Below are 22,834 nucleotides of genomic sequence, written 5' to 3'. Positions count from 1 at the left end.
ACCAACAAATCTTTTGAAGCTTTGTCGGATTGTCCGAATATGAAATACTATAGCTATTGTGGCGCTGTCATAATCGCGCTATAGGTGGTTCTGTCATCCGTTGCATTCATAAGCCTGCAACATAAACGCCCCCATCATTTTCTTTTCTTGGTTTGTTTTTCGTTCGTAATGCGTGAGCACAGCATTAGTTTTCTCGTTTATTCTAAGCAAAATAGTTTGGAAGTGCGTGATTAATAAATGTTATATCCCTGATTACTTCCTGAAACAATACTCTGCATTTGTGTATTACGTAATGCCTACATCGAGGCGCATGCATTGGCAATCTTCTTTGCCCCAGTGCCTAAATGCGTGGGCCGCAGTGCAACACATTCGCTGAAGGCCGACAGTTGGCATCTAGGCTGTAATTTGTACAAACGACGACTGCTCTGCGCTGCGTCAGGCCGCGGTGTGTTCGCGTGCCTGCGAATGCTCACAGAACGCGGCACCAATCCAGGCCCTAAGTGGGATGGTAGGTTAGCATATACGAAAAGGTAACCGTATTCTGCGGCTCCGCTCATTGATAAAAGAACGATACGCAACTGGGAACTGTAACCACCAGGTAATGTGTGCGTTTTGCACGCTCGCGTACGACTTAGTCCAGATTGTAAGCAACTTATAGGGTGTGATCTTTGTGGAGCAAAGCGCCAGTAATTTCGCTCGTAACAAGGTTAATACAGTCACGCACAAATAAATCCCGCACAAGCTGCCTGTTGTGTTTCTAGAAGCCATTGACAGGGGCATCGGCACCAACTACTGCCTTGCTAGTGACATCGATAACTCGAAGCAAGAACTTGCGCGTAACTTGCTTATTTTGCTTAGTTATCAATTCTGCACTTTCCGAGCTGTTCCAATATCGAGAAGCGCAGGCACTTGCTCGGGCCAGTCGACCGCCTTGCGCGCTCTCAAAAAAAAAATCACAGCATATCCACGGAGTGAATGATGATGAGTGGGCGAAGCTGCGGAGGTTCATCGGTAAACCGTGAATCTTCCGTGAATTCTGCCCAGTACATCATCACCGACGTGAGATCGGGCGCGTTTATACTAAAGGTTCGATGAGTTATGACGACTTGCAGCTCACTTTAATTTTACATGTACGCTGTGAATTTTCATTGTTTAGAAAACCATTGCTTTAGAAAACATCTGGCGTCTTTCGTTCAGCAGCTGGCGTCTTTTCGTTTTGCTTTAGAAACATCTGGCGTTCTTTCGTTTTGCTTTTAGAAAACATGTGTCGTCTTTCGTTGGTTTATTTCATCAATCAACGGCGTTTTGAACAAAATTTTTATTGTTTAATCACGCACAGGAGAAATCTCACCATGCACTACCTTGGAGGTAAACAATGGCTGCTAATGGGAATGAGAGACAGAAGAAGTCGGCTTTTAGCTAACACTTACACTTCTACTTCTACTAACGTTTCCTACTGGAACATGCCAATAGCTGCTAATGGGGAATGAGAAACAGACGAATTCGGCTTTTAGTTAACGCGCACGCTGCGAATTTTTTATTGTTCAGCAACGCACAGGAAAAATCTCCCACCGGCACCACCTTGGAGGTCAAGATCTGGTACTAGCGTTACGACTGGTTACGCACTACGACTACAACTACGAGGGACGAACGGGTGCCGCTTTAAGGAGCTTCGCCCCTAAAATGGGGGAATAATTATGCGAATTGCCTCATTAATCAGTGCTGTTCGTGCAGGTCACTACGCTATAGAGATCTTTCATTTCGCTAAATAACTGTAGCGGCTGCCTGTTGGCTACGTTAATCTCTTACATATATATATATATATATATATATATATATATATATATATATATATATATATATATATATATATATATATATATATATAAATATATATATTATATACATATATTATATATATATATACATATATATATATATATATATATATATATAATATATATATATATATATATATATATATATATATATATATATATATATATATATATATATATATATATATATATATATATATATATATACATATTTAGGCGCTTTAATGCCCCATTGGGTGCTTTCTGTAGTAGCGGAAGCTATAGAGTGCCCAAATGAGATCTTGCAGCATGTTTTCTGCACATGTTCTCACAAGGCTTTGCTAAGAAACGCGTATTTCTGCCTCGGGTCATTCGCTTCAGTGCTGTGTGTTTCGTTTCGCTCTGTCACGTCTCATTGCACTGAAACTTTGTCACAGCATAGTAGCGGCCTTTGCATGAACGACATAATTAACCTCAGTATGCACGAACTTTTTTGTACTAAGAAAAAATGAGAGAAAGTTTTGAGGATAGGATTGTAAGAAAGAGAAAAGCCACGCCTTATTTAAACGCAGATATTTAGGGCGGCGTCAATATATTAGCTCAAGTTATACTCTCCACAGGCGCTGGGTAGGAAGTATTGGAAGGCCTTAAGATTGAAAGAGAAACGGGGTAGAAGTAAAAATAAATTAATGAGACGAACCTGGGTATGCATATGTAAAATGATGTATGCGCCACTCCGAAAATGAAGTGCGCCCACAGAAGCAGGTGACACTGAGCAAGAAGTGAAGTGCACGCTTGAGTTCGAGGTTAATACGAAGTGGATTCGAAAGCGCCTACGAATAGGCAAAAATTGTGCCTCAGCTCAGACGAAGTGTAGTCGCGCATCATGGAACTACCGGCTTTTCTGTAATGCAGGTAAGCAGTGCGGCAGAGACCTGATAAGGTGTAAATGCGCTGGGAAAGACCAGGAGCCCGTGCACACGCTTTCTTACACTCACTCACTCACTCACTCACTCACTCACTCACTCACTCACTCACTCACTCACTCACTCACTCACTCACTCACTCACTCACTCACTCACTCACTCACTCACTCACTCACTCACTCACTCACTCACTCACTCACTCACTCACTCACTCACTCACTCACTCACTCACTCACTCACTCACTCACTCACTCACTCACTCACTCACTCACTCACTCACATATTCTCATCTGCGTCACCTACTCCGGCCAGGAGCGGTGTTTTGGTAACGGTGCACAGAACGGACAAAATATGACGCATGCTTTAGAACACGTCAGGACACAGGTAGCAGCAGTTTATTACGCAACCTTCACTCGTAGCTTCATGTCCCTGTGAACCTTACGAAAGTGTTCTTCGTTTTCCTCGAACTAGAAGGGCAAGCTGCCGTATCCGCCGTATCCGGTGGTTCCTCGATAGAACGCGCTATCGGCGCCCGAGAAATAAGGACGTCCCGCCAGGCCGAAGCTCATCTTTTTCCCGTAGTCGTAGCCTCTGTATCCGGGGTAGGAGAGAGGTTTCAGGTACTGCGTCGAGAATGCCATTACTGGGGTAGTCTTCCTCGCATTGCGGCCAAGGGCGTCGTAGCGGGTCGTCTTTTGCTGCGTGATATCGCGACGCTTGCGGACCAGGTACTTCTTGACGTAGGGCACGTACCAGCCCGGGGCTTTATAGCCGGGGTTCGGCTCGTATGTGGGATCGTATCGGATAGTGGCCGCGTAGCCACCGTACCTGGTGCCCTTCTTTTGCTTGCCTGTGGCGAGACAAGTGGTTAGGCGGTCAACAACTCGATGAGCGAGATATGCAGGTAAGCCGTAAAATAGTACTCGCGGTGTCGCCTGAGGCAAGGCAGTGTGACTGTTTTACGTAATGAAAAGAATGCTGTTTTTGACGTAGGAGGTCAGGGAAATAAATTAAACACTAAAGATTGTAGGTTTAATTTACCATGGTGTACTTGTCACTTGCGTCAATGAAACAGGCACTCCAGTCAATACTAAGTGGTGTTTTTTTTGTCATCAGCAAAGCCGTTGACAGCCGCATGAATAATCCCGTAGGCAATAACTATAAATGCGATTACTTCCGTTAACAATCGCGCCAGTGTGGAAAAGGAAGGATGGATGTTACATCGAAGTCCCTATGATCTTGAAGCACAGCGCGCTCATGTCAAGGACTCTGTTTTGCTGGCTGTTGGTGTAGATCTAATAACACGGAGCACGCCACAACTGTTATCAGTGCTTTCCCACCGAGCACATGAGGTAAAACTGGACAGGCGTTTCTCGCTAAAATTGGTCGCGCCCCAATTTACCTGAACATTACGTCGATGCAGAAGCTGCTGTGCATACGTATTCCTATCTCATCGTTTGCGGAAAACATTTTTTCCTGTCCTACATGTACAAGACCAGCATACTGGGCAACAGCATATTTTTTTAGCTCAAAACCATTCAATATTCCGCATTTTGTTTCTTTCGTTAGCAGCTTAATTTAAGAAAAGGGCAGTTAAAGCTTTACCATTCTGACATCATTACACCCTACATTGTCACACTGGGTGCGTGTCGTCTGGACACCTGGATACGCCTCTCTCCGCGGTAATGAACGTGCTAATGCGGTTGCTCGCAAGCTCACAAACTGGGCGCCATTGGGCACAGCTGTCCAACCATGACGACGCACAGCAGAACCATCGAAATGCACTGAAAAGCTGCAACAGTGCATACAAAGCTGGAGGTATACTTCTCCCCACCCGACAATTATTTTAACCGAGAGGAATACATCGCGTGGCGGCAGCTACGAATTCATTCCACTGTCTTTTCACCCTTCATCTCTTCCACCCCACGCAATATCTCTCATACTGTCCGTACTGTGAAACGAAGCCCCCGGTGCGTCACTGCACCTGGGAATTTCCGCACCTACTGGGCTCACTCCCCTATTCTTTTACCCTCACTAGATCAGAGCAGATCAGAGCCGCAGGAGCAGTGTCGGCTGATCCAGCGGGCACGCGGAGTGGCGCGAGTCAATGGGGCCTTGAGGCAAGCGCTAAACCCTACGAGGATCCACTTTCAAATAAAAGTTTATACATCTCTCTCTTTCTCTCGGCTGTGCATGCCATCAGTGGAGGAGAAAATGTACAAGTCAGCGTCCCCCTGCAGGCATCCCTTCACATATGACGGCCATAATTTTTTTTTTCACTCACAGTTCTCTTAGTGACACTTTTGGAGTCTTGATTCGAGACCAGGTATGCATGTATTTTTTTTTCTGGAATATCCAGAAATCAAAGAAGATCGTCAAATTATATTGGTTGCACAGGTTTAACGGCGACTTTAAAAGCTAAGCTGTATTAGACTTTTGCGTTCTAGTAAACAAGCCACCTGTGTCGGTCATCTCGAATAATTTCGTCATTGAAGACTTATAAGACAAATTTGGTCTTGCTGGCACAGATACTTCCGTGGAAAGCTGACAAATAACTCCCATTTATATTCGCATATATGCTGTTCTTAAAGATCAGGGATGGAGAGTGTGTCATTAGCAGCTGGTATTATATCACGATTGCACAAATTTTACCCCATTTTTCCATTTCGATTTTATTGAAATGTTAATGCTCTTTGAGGCGATAACTTTGTATCTTGTTCCCAACGTGTCGTATAATGCAGTCATATGTGTGTAGGCTGTGTGACTGGCAAGCCCGGAGGCAATAAATTCGTATCAGAGAAGTTCCGGAGGAGAATTGAGTAGTATTGAGCAGTGTGTGTAAACGTTGAAATTCACAGAAGTTCAGCAAAGCCTCTCTTTACTTCAGAGAGGCAGATGAGCCCCTGAAAGGCACCATCACACATATCAAAGCAGCCAGAGACAACTGCATTTTGCTTAATAAGCCGTGCAATCCGAATGGAAGCTATGACTACATACGTGCAGGGCGACTATGGCTTTGTCTTCAGTTGTTGCTGTGTTGTAGCATCGTTCTTGTAAGGAACATGTTCTTCTTGTTGATGTTTGGGATAAAGTTGATCGCATTGATGTCAATGTTAAGTATAAGTATGTGTAGTCTTTTGTACTAATGTGCGCGTGAGACTCCCATGAAGCAATCTTCTCGGCGTTCCGGGCAGATATAGAACAAGAAAGCTACATGTTGTGCAAGGGCAGCCGAGCCCTTGTTTGGAATTGTAGCCTTCTTTTTCTTTTATATCAGCCCACTACGTAAGACAACATTAGAGGACAAGGAAGGCACTTAATTTTGTTTCTGATTCAAAGCCAATGGGATAGCACTGGCAAATCTCCGAGTTTCTGTGTCTTACAAACGACCACAGGATTCGTTTACTTCTTTTGGCACAGCATTCCTGTCCTCGGCTTACTGCTGTTCGCTGCTATGACGCCGAGAAGTTTGCTTCATGGGGCACGGCTTGTCTTGTCGGAGCCCGTGCACTCTGCGCATCGTTTTGTTGTATATGCGTGTCTGCGTATTAGGGGCAAAGCAATGCCGCACATCTTTTGGTGCCGCGTTACCAGTAGGAAGACATATAAACAGAGGTGCACTGCACTTGGAAAAAGTTCGTCTTTTTTACTAGTTCATTGGTCCGTGCGAACAGCAGCGCGCGCTGGTATCGCCGGGCTCTTGCAGGGCCGAGCTCAGTACGCGGGTGCCTCACCTTCGTAGCCCTTGACACCGCCGTACGATGGAGGCATGTACGTGACGTACGTGTAGCTCACCGAGGACGCTGGGTAGCTGCTGGCACTGGAAATGTACGAAGAATGATCTTGGCGCTTAGTCTGGTAGCGAGAACCGCCATAGCCGTGAGCGGGAATATAAGTGAGACCGTACCCGCTGTAGCTGTCATCACCGCCTCCGTAGCTGTCGGCCGGTGCGCTGTAGGCTGGTGCGCTGTAGGCTGGTGCGCTGTAAGCCGGTGCGCTGTAGGCCGGTGCGCTGTAGGCCGGTGGAGCGTAGGAGGGTGCACTGTAGGCGGGAGGAGCATAGGACGGGGCGCTGTAACTAGCTGGGGCATAAGTCGGGGCACTGTAGCTAGGGGCGGCGTATGACGGCGCGCTGTATGCGGGAGGAGCATAAGAGGGAGCGCTGTAGCTAGCAGGTGCATAAGTAGCTGGGGCGCTGTAGCTGGGGGCTGGGGCGCTGTAACTTGGAGCTGAGTATGCCGGCGCACTGTAGCTGGGTGCTGGGGCACTGTACGCAGGGGCGGAGTAAGCGGGAGCGCTGTAGCTTGGTGCCGGGGCGCTGTATGCGGGAGCGCTGTAAGCGGGAGCGGAATATGCGGGAGCGCTGTAGCTTGGTGCAGGGGCGCTGTATGCAGGAGCACTGTAGCTAGGTGCTGGAGCTTTGTAAGCGGGAGCGGAGTATGCAGGAGCACTGTAACTGGGTGCAGGGGCACTGTATGCGGGAGCACTGTATGAGGGAGCACTGTAGCTAGGTGCGGGAGCGCTGTAAGCAGGCATTGAGTACGAGGGAGCGCTGTATGAGGGAGCACTGTAAGCGGGAGCGCTATAGCTCGATGCTGGAGCACTGTAAGCGGGAGCGCTATAGCTCGGTGCTGGAGCACTGTAAGCGGGAGCACTATAGCTCGGTGCTGGAGCACTGTAAGCGGGCGCAGAATATGCGGGAGCACTGTAGCTGGGTGCAGAGTATGCAGGTGCGCTGTAGCTAGGCGCGGAATAAGCGGGAGCACTGTAGCTAGGCGCTGGTGCACTGTAGCTAGGAGCAGAGTACGCCGGTGCACTGTAACTTGGGGCAGAGTAAGATGGCGCACTGTAGCTAGGTGCGCTGTAAGTCATAACAGCGTAAGAAGGAGCACTGTAGCTAGGAGCAGAATAGGCAGGGGCGCTATAGCTAGGTGCCGGTGCACTGTAGCTGGGAGCAGAGTATGCAGGAGCACTGTAGCTTGGTGCAGAGTAAGAGGGGGCGCTGTAGCTTGGTGCAGAGTAAGCGGGAGCGCTGTAGCTAGGTGCAGAGTAAGCAGGAGCGCTGTAACTAGGGGCAGAGTAAGCGGGGGCGCTGTAGCTAGGGGCAGAGTAAGCAGGGGCACTGTAGCTAGGTGCGGAGTAAGCGGGGGCACTGTAGCTAGGTGCAGAGTAAGCGGGAGCGCTGTAACTAGGGGCAGAGTAAGCGGGTGCACTGTAGCTAGGTGCAGAGTAAGCGGGAGCGCTGTAACTAGGGGCAGAGTAAGCGGGTGCACTGTAGCTAGGTGCGGAGTAGGCAGGGGCACTGTAGCTGGGTGCAGAGTAAGCGGGGGCGCTGTAGCTAGGGGCAGAGTAAGCGGGGGCGCTGTAGCTGGGTGCAGAGTAAGCGGGTGCACTGTAACTAGGTGCAGAGTAAGCGGGGGCACTGTAACTAGGTGCAGCGTAGGCGGGAGCGCTGTAACTAGGGGCAGAGTAAGCGGGGGCACTGTAGCTAGGTGCAGGGTAAGCGGGGGCACTGTAGCTGGGTGCAGAGTAAGCGGGAGCGCTGTAGCTAGGGGCAGAGTAAGCAGGAGCGCTGTAGCTAGGTGCGCTGTAACTCATGGCCGAGTAAGCTGGGGCACTGTAACTCGGGGCTGAGTATGACGGAGCACTGTAGCTAGGTGCGGCGTACATAGGGGCACTGTAGCTAGGAGCAGAATACGCGGGAGCGCTGTACATAGGGGCGGCGTAGGCAGGGGCACTGTAGCTAGGGGCTGCATAGGCGGGAGCACTGTACGCAGGGGCAGCGTATGCTGGTGCGCTGTACATAGGAGCGGAGTAGGCGGGGGCAGCGTATGACGGGGCTGAGTAACTTGGCGCCGCGTAGCTCGGGGCGGCGTAACTTGGAGCAGCATAACTTGGTGCGGCATAATCTGCAAGAAAATAAAACGAAGGCAAAGCAACAATCCTGCTTTTGTGCTCGTGTGGTGGTTATTATGTACATTTTCACTATGTGCAATCACATAGAATGTGAGCTCAGAATTTCGGTGCACATTCACTGAGGCAGCAGTGGGAAAAAGCACTGTGCAATTGCAAGGGTGTTTTATGGAATTTCGAACGTTTCCACTGAATAAAAGTGCTGACTTTTTGAATGTTAAGTACAATGTATTCTAGCCACCTAATCGGGTGCGGCAGCGGGAGCATGCATCAAGCGAACATCGGTCAAGTTAAGCTTATTTTGGCAAAAATAAACAAACCGAAAAAAGCCCTATTCTCTAATTGGATGCCGTGAGGAATGCCGCTTTAAAAACGGCCGCTACAAATGACGGCGAAAATTGATAGGTAGGCTTAAAAAGCGATTGCGATGAAACAGCCAGAAGGACTAAGTAAGGCTTTGTGACCAAGTTGGTGGTAAACGTTTACAATGTCAAGTTCACTGTTTTCGATACTTACACGCGTGGCTTTAATAGACGTATCATTGGAATAACGATGTGTCCATTGCGCACTGTGATATCATTATTTATACTTAACAGCCGGTTGATTGGCAGCTCTGGCACGTACACTAAGAACACTAGGTATGAATGAAGTGGGCTTTAGAATACGCGTTTTGAAGAAATTTTAAGGCCCTAGCTTATTGCCGGTTGCCATAGAAGCGCTTGAAGTTTGCGAGCTACTCGGCTCATTGGTATGAAACTTCGTGTGAATAGAATGGAAGTTATTTATCAGTGGTCATATGTGTTCAACGCTGCTGGAGCCGCCACTGTATCTCTGCATCAACGCAGCGCACAGGGACTCCGAGTCGAATGCGCGAGCTTTCTCAAAACGCTTTAAAGGAGCCAGAAACACCTGTTGTCGGAGAAAAACTTTACAGATGTGTAACAACGAGCCCGTCGGTAGACCATGCACCCTTCATATCAAAAGTGGCTTTGAACGGAATTTATTTCATGTGGTGGAGCGTCGCCACTAGGGAATCTACGTCACATTTTTCAACTGTATGCACGAGTAACGGCAACAACGAAATGTCAAACAGTAACCTTAATGAGTGGAAGGGTATCCAGCTGGAATCGTGAGCTGTGCTGAATGATTGTTGGCGATCAGAAGTGCTTTGAGGACACAGAACATGCGGATTAATGAAATGCACTCGGGCCTGGTCGGGGCACGTCCCCAGTTACCCTCCCTTAGTTACGCATAGAAGCACTGAATCGCAACACTGCCGCATTGTAATGTAGAGGAGATTAGAAGCACAAGCTCTCAAGTTGCATTGCAGCATTTGTGATCGCAGTGATGTTTCATGTCCTTGTGAATTTTTCGCATGACGTGTTTCCAGACACGTTACGCGCGTAGCAACCCTACAACGTTAATTTCTGGATGTTTTGATATGTATGGAAACACGACGTGGCCTTTACTGGTGTTATGAAATCGTATATTCTTGTGCTAAATGGTGTAGTGGTAGTTGTGGTGGTGGTAACGTTGCTGCATATGTGGTTTGCTTCGCAAATCTGGCCGGCAAGTGCTTCGCATGTGCGTCTTTTATACTGTCACATATTCCTCCACGAATTAGTCCTATCTGTCACAGAAATGTTAGAAGAACGTGAGGCACTTCGATCAGCACTTACTGGGGACGAGAAGGGTCCGGTAACAAGCAAAGCCACCACCCTATGAAGGTTGGTGTAGTATTTAGATGAGGGGGCCTTTTGTGAAATATGGCTACACCTATGTCCCACCACAGTGCTCATGCACGATATACTTTTGAAGAGCTTCTGCGCACACCAATTTCAACAGAGTGACCTTCTTTTGCTTAAGTAATCCTCCAGCCATCGGAAAGAAGCATCACATTTCTTAACTCAGCCCTGAAAGACAAAAAAACATCAAAGTGTGAAGTTGGAGCTTCGAATCTGGTTTCACCCAGACTGCAGTTGAGAAAGCTATTGATGTAGGAGCAGGTATGCATGGTGGCATTATCGCGGTACTATGGATATTTCCAAGAGCGCGCCTCGTTCATTATTGTTGTATTGTAAACTGGAGCGATAGTTCAAAGAGTGGCCCTTGTATAGGCCTGTTCCCTCGATTGACCTCTCTTCTAGCAGGTTTGAAACATTTCAATGAAGCCTATTTCTTAAGAATACTCAAACAGGTATACTTATCTAAAGGTGCTTGTAATACGTCGTACGCTGAGAGCAATGCGAGCAGAAACTTTTACGCAAATCCGTTTTGTCTTTAGAACACATAAAAACGTTTTAAGCCCGCTTGTGTAAATATCTATACTCACTCAAAACTTCCTTAGTGCCAAGCACAGTAACCTATCGTCGATTTTGGGATTTCTACAGCTTCTGTGGCGATATGAAGGAATGTATCTATAGGGGCGCAAATTTTGTCTTCGAAAGCTAGCTGCTGGCAAATATCTATATTCACTCACACTTCCTTAATGCCTAACCCGTTATCATATTGTCACGGTACACTGGAAAGCACGGAACCTCTGTATATCGGGACACCAGGATGCCGAGCTGAATCAATCACTGAGGACACGACTTCATCGCCTTCTCCACTGCCTTATCCTCTTCTCTGTTACACAGTGGTGACACATAAGTCGGCCAGCAATGAAACCGTACAGCAAAAACTCATCCCATGCTCGTGGCAGATTGTGCTGTCGATAATATTTCCCATGTTCAATATTGGCAATATTGTCGATTCATACAGCTTCTGTAGCAATAAGAAGGGTGATATCGATAGGAACGCAAATACTGTCTTCGGAAGTCGCTGCCAGTGAATAGCTATATTCAGTCAAACTTCCTTAATGCCTAGCACGTTGACATATTGTCCATATTGCTATTCATACAGCTTCCATAACGATAACAAGGGATATACTACAGGGGCGCAAATATTGTCTTCAGAAGCTCGCTTTCGTTTATAGAGACTATTGGTGGACTGCGTTCTTTAGTGTAAGGGGAAATCGTCCGCGGCACCTCGCCTAGCAACGACCCTCGGTCTACCCTGGGAGAGGCCTGACCTGAACGGGCAGGCTTACCGTACGAGGGTGCGGGGTAGTAGTACTTGATCGTCTTGACCATATACGAGGAGGAGGTGTAGGCACTACCTCCGTAGCCGTAGTCGCTTCGTTTTTGCGCCGTCCTGCACTCGGTCAGCTGCCGGTGGAGCGCCCTGGACTGCTCGAACGTGTACGGCAGCACAGTCACGTTGGAGTCCAGCACCAGCTGCGTCGGCTTGGTAGCGTAGACGCCCGGCACCTCCTTGAGCAGCACGTAGAACTGGTCCTCGGCTGCAAGCAGGGAAGCGTGCGAGAGCGCGGTTCAAGTGACGTCGTGTTGGTCAACGGCATGATTTCTGACTGTTAATATACATTTGGACTATTAATATCCATGTATGAGTTCCGTATTCTTAAGTCCTATAAAACACTAGTAAAACAAAACAGTATGTTGCTTAGAGACATCGCAAGCTTACATGAAAATCCCACAAATTACCCGACACGATGCCACGAACACTCCCTCTCGGAATATATCAATCAATCAACCAGCTTTGGGGTACTCCATTCGATTCCTTGTGATGGTATTCTTTAATGCTGCAGAACACCGCTAAACACGGTGTGATGGGCGCCGTTTGTGACTTGGGGAAAGCTGTTTGCTAATGTCGAACATGAATGATCACTTGGCAAGATAAATCCCAGAGGCTTGATTCATAGGCAGCTGACCGTTCTTGCTTCTTTCCTTCTTTTTTAATTAACCCGCATAGACGAAGACATAATCTATTTTCTTTTCTTTCTTTGATGTTCGTTCTTGCTACGCTCCACGGCGCCTCAGACGGAGAGAGGACAGACAAAGGTACAATGACTGCTTTCAGGTCAAGTGCCGTTCAAAGGTAAGCGAATGTACAGATTGAATTCATCCTGCGCTGTTACTTGTTTGATCTGGCCACTTTGTCAATACTGACTCGGCGAAGATTAGTTACATATGCAAACTGTAACCTCTTTTTCTTTTTGCCTTTCCGACAACGCTCCTGTATTTACAGACGGAAAACAAGCGTTTCTCTTATTTATACGCGCAGAGTGCAGTGCGCATGGTTGATACAAGGACGACTTAATTGAGAAGTTACCTTTCTTTTTACACATTTTACTTCCCGCATGACTATACACATTATATTGCCGCACATTGTCACTGGTGATGGCATTTGCCTTTCTCCAAAAGTCGGTTTCACTCCCGCACATGTTGACATGCAGGCTCTGTGATAATGCTTCTTGAGTCTTTTTCGTTTCGGTATTCGTGCTTTTGTTTCCGTTAAACATCACTCGCTGCCTGTGTTTTAGCGAAATACGTAATGGCTGTAAGTGTACGCAGCACTTCACGCCATACTTTAAACTATAAAGGTGCACAAAAAGCCAGGAGCGTATTTGTTGCCAAAAATTCAAATTCTTCACCAATCAATCAATCGATCGATCGATCACTCACTCACTCACTCACTCACTCACTCACTCACTCACTCACTCACTCACTCACTCACTCACTCACTCACTCACTCACTCACTCACTCACTCACTCACTCACTCACTCACTCACTCACTCACTCACTGACTCAATCAATCAATCAATCAATCAATCAACCAATCAATCAATCAATCAATCAATCAATCAATCAATCAATCAATCAATCAATCAATCAATCAATCAATCAATCAATCAATCAATCAATCAATCAATCAATAGTTATACAAGCCTGTCAATCCGTCGGTCATTATCCTCACACGTTCCCTATAAGTACAGGGCGCCACCTCCTCTCTTTCGAAAACAATAAAACATAGAGAGATAGGATGGTAGACGTACCATTAAGCGCTGCTGCGCACGTGCATCCTTCCTTGAAGGACACCACGGGAGTCCTAGAGACCACATCCTCAGGTCCAACGAGGACAGACATGAGCCTCAGTCGTCCGCACAGATCCCGCTGGCCGACTGCCCGTGCCAAGAAGAAAAGAGAAACGGACTCAGGCAAGCCAACAGTGAGTTCGTGTCAAACGAGATATGTTCATCCATTAACTACAGGCTCTGTTTATTTCAAAACGTGCCGAAAGCGAGGAGCCCGCAGTTTCTTCCAAATAGCCTTGTCACCTGAACGCAAGCGTGTGTAAATGAACGCGCAGAAATGTTGTTTCTCGCTGTAATCTAGTAAGTGCCCCGGTAAGTTGCCTTGTGCATGCGCCCAGCCTGAAAAAATTAAGTAATTGACACTCATCAGTAGAGACTCATGGATTAGTCATTGACTTGATCTTGATACGACAGCCGGAATGCCTAGGTGTTACAGACACAAGTAGACAGAATAGGTTGGTATGCGGACTTTCGGCAGACTTAGCGCGTTGTTCTCGTCTATATAATTCGCGTCACTCCAAGGATACGATTCCACTAAAGCAGTTTGCACGCGCGCTTACTGAACTGTTTTAAGTAGGGGTGTGAGAATACCCGAAAATTTTGAACAATAAGTCGAATAACGTTCTATTCGATTCGGTATATTCAAATCGAATAGTGCACATTAGAAATACCGAATATTTTTCGAATAAGAAGCACCGATGCAAAAACGTCAAAGGAGCGAAACGTTTGAACAGAGAGGTGTAACGTTTCTTGTCTTAATCATAAAATTACCGAGATGTATGTAGCCCAAGGTTTTACGGAACTATCGGTGCTATATCGATTACAGGAAGAAGGTGTCGTTGCTTAAAACTTTCGTGTCACTGAAACGACGGAGTCATCAATACACTATCTTCATCATGACATTCGTGATGACGTTGACTCATGAATATTGTTGAACATTTATACACCAGTTCTTATTTAAAGGCAGTTCACGAAGTGCCCACCTTGAATATACTATAGCCGCTCCTGTATTTCAACCTGCAGTTAAAAGATATTTCTGGGGCTCTAGTTGCTGTTGTGTACGGGCTTGCCTCAGTTTTTCAACATTGCGGTATTTTTCTTTGTCGGTTAAAAAGTAATAGCAACGTTCCTTTGTTAAAGCTAGTGAATATTTCTTTCAAATAAAATGTTCTAGAATTCTTGGGCTGTTTCGCAAATGGTTACATTACCATTATGAGGCTGCTTTGAAAATTGTTGCCTTACTATTCGAAAAATATTCGAATAGTATTCGATTCGTATTCGTACTCGATTCGGTGTCATCGCTATTCGATTCGTATTGTATTCGACTCTAAAATTCGCTAAAAGCACGCCCCTACTTTCAAGCTATGTTTTTTTCCGCTGGGCCCATTTTTATCGAGGTATTGGTATTTGGATAATCATAGGATGCGCTAAGAGAAAACTGACCACCTCAGATTGTATAGCACCAATCTAGCTTCCTATCTGGTTCGACTTTTGTCCTCTTAGTCAATTCTCAAAAGGCATGAATAGGTTTTAAAGTAAGGCGATCTCAACGAAATGCCGAATACTAAGACCTTCCCTGTAACGCGGAAATTTATGAATCGACATAGTTATCTGTGAACAGGTTAAGGTTTGTTTACAAGAACGTCATTAGGCGTTATTCTCGCTTCCTATTCGCTGGCATCATTAAGTCTGCTAGACGACATGCAAATGAAGAGCGTTGAGTTTTACTTACCTTTGCGGAATGGAGTCAACGTGCTGACACGAGCGACTGGAATGAAAGAGAGATTAAAAATCGGATCAGTTATAAACGAACAATTAATGAACAAAAAAAGATGTTTCGTAGGCGAAACTACACGTTTGTACGATTGGCTGACCAAAAAAAAAGTAATTTTTGATAGCCACGATTGTAAATTAAAGCTTTCGTTGTTAAAGCTTAGGGTAAGCCGGGCTTGTGGATCAAATAAGCGTAATTTGTAGTTGCTTTTTTTGTGTCTGCGTGTGCGTCTCGGTGTAAAAAACGGTCACGTTCAGCACGCGACATTTTTAAGCAAGCAATGCAGCGAGTATTCATTAAGGCGTCTCCTTTCACTGAATAACGCGCTGAAATTGTAGTTACAAAACATTCTTTTACCAGCACGAAAAATAAGTCAGGGCTCTCCTTAATGCAACTTTTAATGGATTAAGCACTTATAATACTCCGACTAAGAACTCCACTTTTCTAATCTACCTTTAAACATTTTTTTGTCTCTTTTCTGACCTCGGCGCAAAAGATAAGCGGGTGTCTCTAGCAGGCGTTAAAAATGTGCGGAAACACACGTAATTTAAAAAGAACCACTAAACGTATATGCGGCTGCAGTAACAACAGTATTAATGCGATAAAGGTCTTTCGCGGCTTGAACCCGAGTCCGTGTACACCGACACTGTTCATAGCTACTCACTTGCACGAAAAGCGACGTAAGTGCATCTTGTGCACCGATAAATATTGCCTGGTTTTATGTAGTCATGATTAGTTTTGTCTTTAGCTAACAAAAAAAAAACTGAATTCACATTTCGATGGTATTATTCAATTTGAATACTACCGTCTTTAACAATGTGTTTCCATGTTGAATGAAAGATTAGAGAGAAACTTTCACTAGGCATTTTTGCTGTTCTTAACATGCAGGAGCCATGTTGCGGATCAACCTCTTACATGAACGTCACTCCCGCCGCGCCTTCATGACCTGAGCCAGCTAGAGTGGGTGTGATTTGCGCACGGATCCCATGAACGTTATAGTCATACCGAACGCTTGTGGCCACCATCGATAGTCTTCCCATCGGTCCAGTTCCAGTGTCGCACGTTTTGTGAGTAAAAGTGACGCCGTACTAAAGATAGCCACAACCGCGACGTACGGAAGCTAGGAGATGTGTCTTAGAAGACGATTGGTCTATGATATCAACACCTAATCATAAGGTGTCAAAAAGCTGCATTCTGAGTTATGAGGCACGCCGAAGTGACGGACTCCGGATTAATTTTCACAGCCTCAGGTTCCTTACCGTCTGCTTATATCTAAATACACAAGCATTTTCTCGTTTTCTGTATTTTGTTACATCGAAGAGCTGTCGCCATGGCAAGAAATCGAACACACAACCTCTTGATAGGTGGGGAAAACGCCATACCCAGCAGGTTAAGAGAAAGAAAGAAAGAAAGAAAGAAAGAAAGAAAGAAAGAAAGAAAGAAAGAAAGAAAGAAAGAAAGAAAGAAAGAAAGAAAGAAAGAAAGAAAGAAAGAAAGAAAGAAAGAAAGAAAGAAAGAAAGAAAGAAAGAAAGAAAGAAAGAAAGAAAGAAAGAAAGAAAGAAAGTGATAGTCCTTCAGGTCTGAGTGAAGGATAAGGCCTCAGAAGTCATAAGCCTTGTGAATTACGAGACAGGGTCGGCATGTCTAGGCGTGCCGTACAGATGGATGGCTTGCGCCCAACTCGTAACGTCTCGTCGTGTAATGCTTACCGAAGCCGTACTCGCACACGTCGGTCGGGACGTTCTCCGGGCAGACGGGACATGTGGTTGGCGAAAGGGTGCATTTCAGTCCTGGTGGAGTATGCCTGGTTCTGCGAGAAAAGAAGCAATGGCGCTTTATGCACGAGCATTTATTGTACGCCAACTGCGAAGACAAATCGCTCGAGCACGTAACGACATCGTGATTCGTGGTTTGGCGAAGAGAATAACAGGCGCTGTAACTGCCCACCAGAATATCAGCGGCAGTTTAAGAGAAGTCATACGACCCTCTTACACACGGAAACATGGTAAGATGTATCAGTTACGAAGAGGAAGGGGGGGGGGGGGGCGTAAGGGGCGCCCAACCCCCGCGCCCCGTACACGTCCGCAGGGGGGCCTCCACCCTAAACCCGGCCGCATCTTTCAGCAGCCTTAATTAGCGGCTGCGTTGCTCCTGTTATGTAGTATAGTGCCGGAATGAACCTTGCACAAGAAAAATGGAAATTTTAATGACAACAATGACCGGTTTCTTTTGTGTACCTCACTCTGATTATACAGTTTGTTCGACTTGCCCACATGATGACATACTGTCATGTGGGTTACGAAAGACGAGGCCAAAGAAGATACTATTCAAGAACTACGAGGGAAACACGTGATGCAGGGTCGCCTTAGCTAAGGAAACTCCCAGAGGTCGGTATGATCGTTATTATCTTAACTAGGACTACTGCAGGTCAAAATCGTCTTCTTCAAATATCTATAATTAATGCCTCACTTGAACATCCAGCGAACGTGCGCTGCACCCTTGAATTTCCCGTTCGTGTTATTCCGTCTGATTCTGTAGCGTCATCAGTGTCGTTTAACGTGACTCAGTACCAACGCATCCCGTCATCGAAATTGGAGCACCGAGATAGCCATGGAAAAATAGTATCGGATCAACTAGCTTTCTCTCCTTTGTCTTTGACCGTATTCTAATTATCCTATCAGCAATAGATCTAGTCCCCTGACAGGTTAAAACTGAAACCTGTCGTGATAATCCGCACAAAGATGAGCCCTGCGACAGGCGCAAGCGATCGCAAGTTTTTTATGATCCCTATGTGTTTGGCTTATACTTCCCTCTGTTTTCTTCTCTCTCTCTTTTCGCCCGCTTATCCCTTCCCCTCAGTGCAGGGTAGCGAATCGGACGTGTGTGTGGTTAACCTCCTCGTCTTTCCTTGCTTTCTCTCTCTCCCTCCCATAAATAACTGCACAGATTTCCGGTTGTACGTCGTAATATGATTGCCTAATAGGACGCCGATGTTGCTCGTTGAAGTAATTAACCAGTGCCGTGCAACCTCCCGTTGACGCTCAGGCTATCTGAAACAGTCGTGGCTTAGCTTTGGCTACTTGCGGCTTGTTTGAAGCTGGCTCTTTTGTTTGGAGACGACTACACGAGCGCTCTGCTGCTTCAGGGCTTGCTGCTTAAGGCAGTTGAACTGCTGATGAGAGAATAAAGCAGGTGTTACTTCTTAAACCGCATCGCAGCTGAAGGTGATGTCCTAACAAACTGAAGTCTTGCTCAGTGCAGTTCAATACCTGGCAGAAGGTGCATTGCATTAAGACCGCAGCGCACTAAAGGAATGTATATGATACGCCGCAATCTGAAACTAAGATGTTTTATCTTGGTCCGCCAAAGAGTCTGGCGTTGAAATTTCACCAATGCTCTTAGTTTTAACTTTTTCAACCTCCCCTACCATGTCCGTTCTTCCAGACAAACCGACATTTAATTATTTACCTAGATTTTTCCCTTCAGGCCAAGCACATGAAGTGTGCTTATTCATTCTTATTCATTCAGTGTCGATCGCCTTTTATGAGCAGTATGCTTAATGTGACAATAATTGGGTAGCAGCAGCCGTGTAATCTCGCGTCAATACCCAAAGTAGTGCTGGACTAATGAGGAGACACCCTTTCCAGACGTGCCAGAACAGTAAAAGGAAAAAAAGAAAACTTTTTGAGGAACTTTCTTCGCGAATAATGGATTACTCGCCCTGCTGTAATTTTCTACAACTTCAACTGGCGCTGTAACGCAAGTCAATTGTTTTCTTTCATCGCGACTGCTTTAAAGACCCCGAAAATTTCAGAACATTGTTGACTTTACTGCTAAAATTTTACCATCATCATGAACATCCTATTTTACGTTTACGAGGCTGCAACGGCCTCTCCTACTAAGCTCCAGCAACCCCTGATAGAGTTTACGCTTGAATAGAGAGCTGCTCGATTTTAAGCATCCTTGCTCTTCTTGGCCCCATCAAAACAAATATCAACTTAGCGCGAATTTCCTGGCTTGAGTGCGACTCTGAACTCCTCGCGACCAGTGCTGCCGTACCCCTGACAAAACGCGAGCAACTTCATGAACTTAGTATTCTGCGATAAGAAATGTGCAAGGGACAAGAATACGACGATTTCAATCAACGTGTAGTCCGTTGCTAACGTGACGATCAGTAAAAAAAATTCGCCGCGCAGCCCACCCTCTTAGTATTGTGTTTTGTAGGCCTAGAGTGTCTGCAGGCGCTGAGATCGTAACAGCTTCAAGCCAGAGGAGTCATCTCCAGTGAAAGTACTAATCCGGTATTGTACACCAGTCGTTGTGGGATCCGCCCTAAAGCTTTGCGTGCTTGTTCAACGTGCTTGCTCAAGGAATAGAATTCTATCACTGAAAACTTAATCACCGCTACACGTCAGTCATCTGAGTCAATCGCCAGCTGAACACATGACTAAAATATTGCAGTGATAGAATTCACTAATTTCGGAATAGCCGCTGTGTATTGAGCCTTCAGTGTTAACTTCCGTGGATACACTACTACTTTAGAAACTAAAGCCCTTGCTCGCATCAAACGAGGGCTAAGACCCCTACAACCGCAGAGCTAAGGACTGAGCCAATCGCCAGCTGAACACATGACTAAAATATTGCAGTGATAGAATTCACTAATTTCGGAATAGCCGCTGTGTATTGAGCCTTCAGTGTTAACTTCCGTGGATACACTACTACTTTAGAAACTAAAGCCCTTGCTCGCATCAAACGAGGGCTAAGACCCCTACAACCGCAGAGCTAAGGCTAACGCGCTCAGCAGCCACGAAGCCGTGGGCCGTTAGCGGGACCTCGCGACCCGGTACTCACAGGTCGGCGGCTCCGGCCAGCAGCGCGGGCAGCAGGAAGAACCCGAGGACGCACGTAAGGGACTGCATGTTTGTCGCTGCTGTGAGCAACGGAGGGGCCGCTGTCGCTTTTAGAGGCGACGAGGTCCTGCTGACCGCGGGCGCAAAAACGGCCGCAGCGGCGTAATGGGACACCGGTCCTGCGCCGTCGCTCCGCTTGATAGCGCCTCACTTGGGCGCCCGGTGTGTGCACGGGGCACCTCCGTGGCTGCACGAAGAAATCGAAAGCGGCACGTGGCTGCTCCAGAGGACCGATGAACCCCGGTTCGGGGTGGGGCGAGGCATCCGACCGGATGTTCTACCAGTCCTAGAATCCTGAGGCTCCTCGTGCTAAGGAGCATGGAGAGATCATTGCCCTCGAAGTTGAGGAGACGCTAGACGAAGTGGTGAACGGTGTGGTTTCCAAGGGCGTTCTTTATGCGGTAGTCAATAATGATGACTTCCACACCTCAATACGATTTTGTAGTGCGTATTGAATTTCGTTCTTGATGGGCATCGGAATATCTTCTTTGTAGTATATGTGAACTGGGCACTTCTTATGCTGGACCCAACGTTCGCTATAACTGCGTAGTTGTCGACCTGGATCTAATGATTCTAAAACACACGGTCATGCGGAAGGCAACCTCGTCGGGCGGATGAGAAGTGGTCCTTTCCTCATACTATCTGGGTATTTCGCCTCATTTCTTGCCGCAGATGGCGAGAGAGAGTGACTACGGTGGACAGCAATGTTAACTGTCTTGAAGACCATTTTACTAGTATACATATCAATATCGGAACATTATAATGCCGCCTTATAAGTGTCAACAATGCGTTTGTTTAGCAGTAGGGCTCGAGAACTTCGAAAGTCCTCGAAAGATGTCGAATCTCCACTAATATCCTACGAGTATTTTCTTCTTTTCTTTTTTTTTACGAGGAGTGCAATCGGAGTGTTAGTCAACCACTGTTCAGCGACTGTTGATTAGTCGTCAGGTCTCGGAATTCTGACTTAATCACCACTACACGTCAGTCATCTGAGCCAATCGCCAGCTGAACACATGACTAAAATATTGCAGTACAATAATTTCTAGCGATAACCTCGCGTTGTATGCACGCCACAATAAACCCAAGGTCGTAGTTTAGATTCTCAGCGACGATGGCACTGGCCCGTAGAATTACAACCAGGCACGTATATTTTAATTTATTTGTTGCACTATAAACCTCTTGCACGACAAAGGCAGCAGTGGGACCCATATCATGTGAGGCGTTGCATTGGTTATAAGAAAAACACTAAATATCAGTGGCACTGTGCATAGGAACAGACACAAGTCTTACAACCAGTACATAAAACAATCGAAGCTATTTGCAGTAATATAAGCCCGGTACTGTTCGCATAGTGAAAGAGAAGATGCTTGATAAAAATAAATTAGGAATGTAGATTAGCGACAACGTGTGACCCTGCCTTTGAGCGGACATCAAATGGACGAAGCGAGGCATCGAGAGAGAGAGAGAGAGAGAAATAAATTTATTTATCCGATCTTAAGGGAAAGGGGCTGCAAGATGAAGGCGAGGGATCCTACTCGCGCTAGGCCTCCTCTACCACCTCATCCCACCTCAGGATAGCCTCCTGGAGTGCGGGGTTGTAGCTGCGCATGGCAGCCTCCCACAGCTCCTGACTACTTAATTGTTTACGAAGGCTCGGAGGAGGGGAGTGATAATGTGGTTCGAGGCATCGAGGTTTTCTCAGAATTTCTCATCCACACCAACTTAGCTTCAAGGCTGTGAACGGGCCCCATAGACGTAAACGGGATCATTTTCGCATTTTACCTGTCTAAGCAAATTACGAAATATAATAAAGGAAAGCAGAAGCACGTAAAATGGATTTTATTAAATGAACGCGGTGAAGCTGTTAACTCTTGCGGCACTAAAACCAAGAATAATGCGCTTTAAAGTAAGCAGGTATCTAAATTGATCACATGGATGAGTGCGAACAGGCATCCACAACGAAAGAAAGGAACTTGATCGAGGAGCTTGTGTGTGTGTTTATTTTATTTTATTCTTAAGCATAACCGTGTGAAGCCAAGATGCAACGAAGCCAACGAAGCATAGGGCGCGTTGTTTGTAGCTTTAATTGCGATGCACCCCCCTGAAGAGCCAAAACAAGGAAGTTCGCTAGCCATAATCGTTTCCGTGTTCGTGCTAGGACTGTACAGGTGGAACTAATATGGGAAGAAAGGGAACACCTCATTCCCGCGCAAGACCACGAGCTTACTTGCTATTGGTGCTATTTAATGGAAGCAGGAGCAAGATGTTGTAGGTTGCAGGCGGATCTTGAATGGGAAGTCGCGACTAGGCACATTCTTCAAACGAGAGAACTGCTTAGGAAATGTTAGCAGGCTATGTCAGAACTCGAAGTTCTGGAATTGTCACTAGAACATGTATTAGGCGTTCCCTCTTTAAGACGTAGCGTTCTGTGCGTCTATATGAAAAAAAAAACACGTATTTGCCTGTTTTTTAGTAACAAATTATAATAATATAATTATTATAATGTGATGATGCGCCTCAGTCTCATGCGGAGAGCGAAGCCGGTACAATGCCGAGGCG

General features: G+C 46.2%; 1 protein-coding gene across 50 annotated transcripts; it reads right to left on the bottom strand.

Moving 5' to 3' along the window:
• Positions 1–6,372: 6,372 nt before the first annotated feature.
• On the bottom strand, positions 6,373–20,368 carry LOC119387736 (uncharacterized). 50 transcript variants are annotated; one of them, XM_049413653.1, is made up of 10 exons: positions 20,217–20,368; positions 17,075–17,175; positions 15,323–15,358; positions 13,552–13,677; positions 11,718–11,996; positions 8,206–8,640; positions 8,146–8,175; positions 8,086–8,115; positions 6,651–8,055; positions 6,373–6,563 (listed from the first exon to the last, which is right to left on the bottom strand). In XM_049413653.1, exons 1-10 carry the CDS (start codon positions 20,282–20,284, stop codon positions 6,458–6,460), a joined length of 2,616 nt encoding a protein of 871 aa, XP_049269610.1. In that variant the 5' UTR covers positions 20,285–20,368; the 3' UTR covers positions 6,373–6,457. The 50 variants fall into 50 exon arrangements, with proteins under 50 accessions (XP_049269610.1, XP_049269625.1, XP_049269604.1 ...); XM_049413668.1 differs by having other exon boundaries at positions 8,236–8,640; XM_049413647.1 differs by having other exon boundaries at positions 6,651–7,785; positions 7,816–7,875; positions 7,906–8,640.
• Positions 20,369–22,834: the final 2,466 nt, after the last annotated feature.

Source organism: Rhipicephalus sanguineus, chromosome 3 (genome assembly GCF_013339695.2).
Source record: "Rhipicephalus sanguineus isolate Rsan-2018 chromosome 3, BIME_Rsan_1.4, whole genome shotgun sequence".
NCBI lineage: Eukaryota > Metazoa > Arthropoda > Arachnida > Ixodida > Ixodidae > Rhipicephalus > Rhipicephalus sanguineus.
The sequence above is the reverse complement of the archived record's forward strand: the minus strand, read 5'-3'. Positions and strand labels throughout refer to the sequence as shown.

Coding starts and splice junctions, on each gene's coding strand:
- LOC119387736 (XM_049413627.1), bottom strand. CDS start 20,284: ATGCAGTCCCTTACGTGCGTCCTCGGGTTCTTCCTGCTGCCCGCGCTG. Junction 15,359..17,074: donor CGTGTGCGAGTACGGCTTCG/GTAAGCATTACA, acceptor CTTTCATTCCAG/TCGCTCGTGTCAGCACGTTG. Junction 11,997..13,551: donor GTGCGCAGCAGCGCTTAATG/GTACGTCTACCA, acceptor CCCTGCTTGCAG/CCGAGGACCAGTTCTACGTG.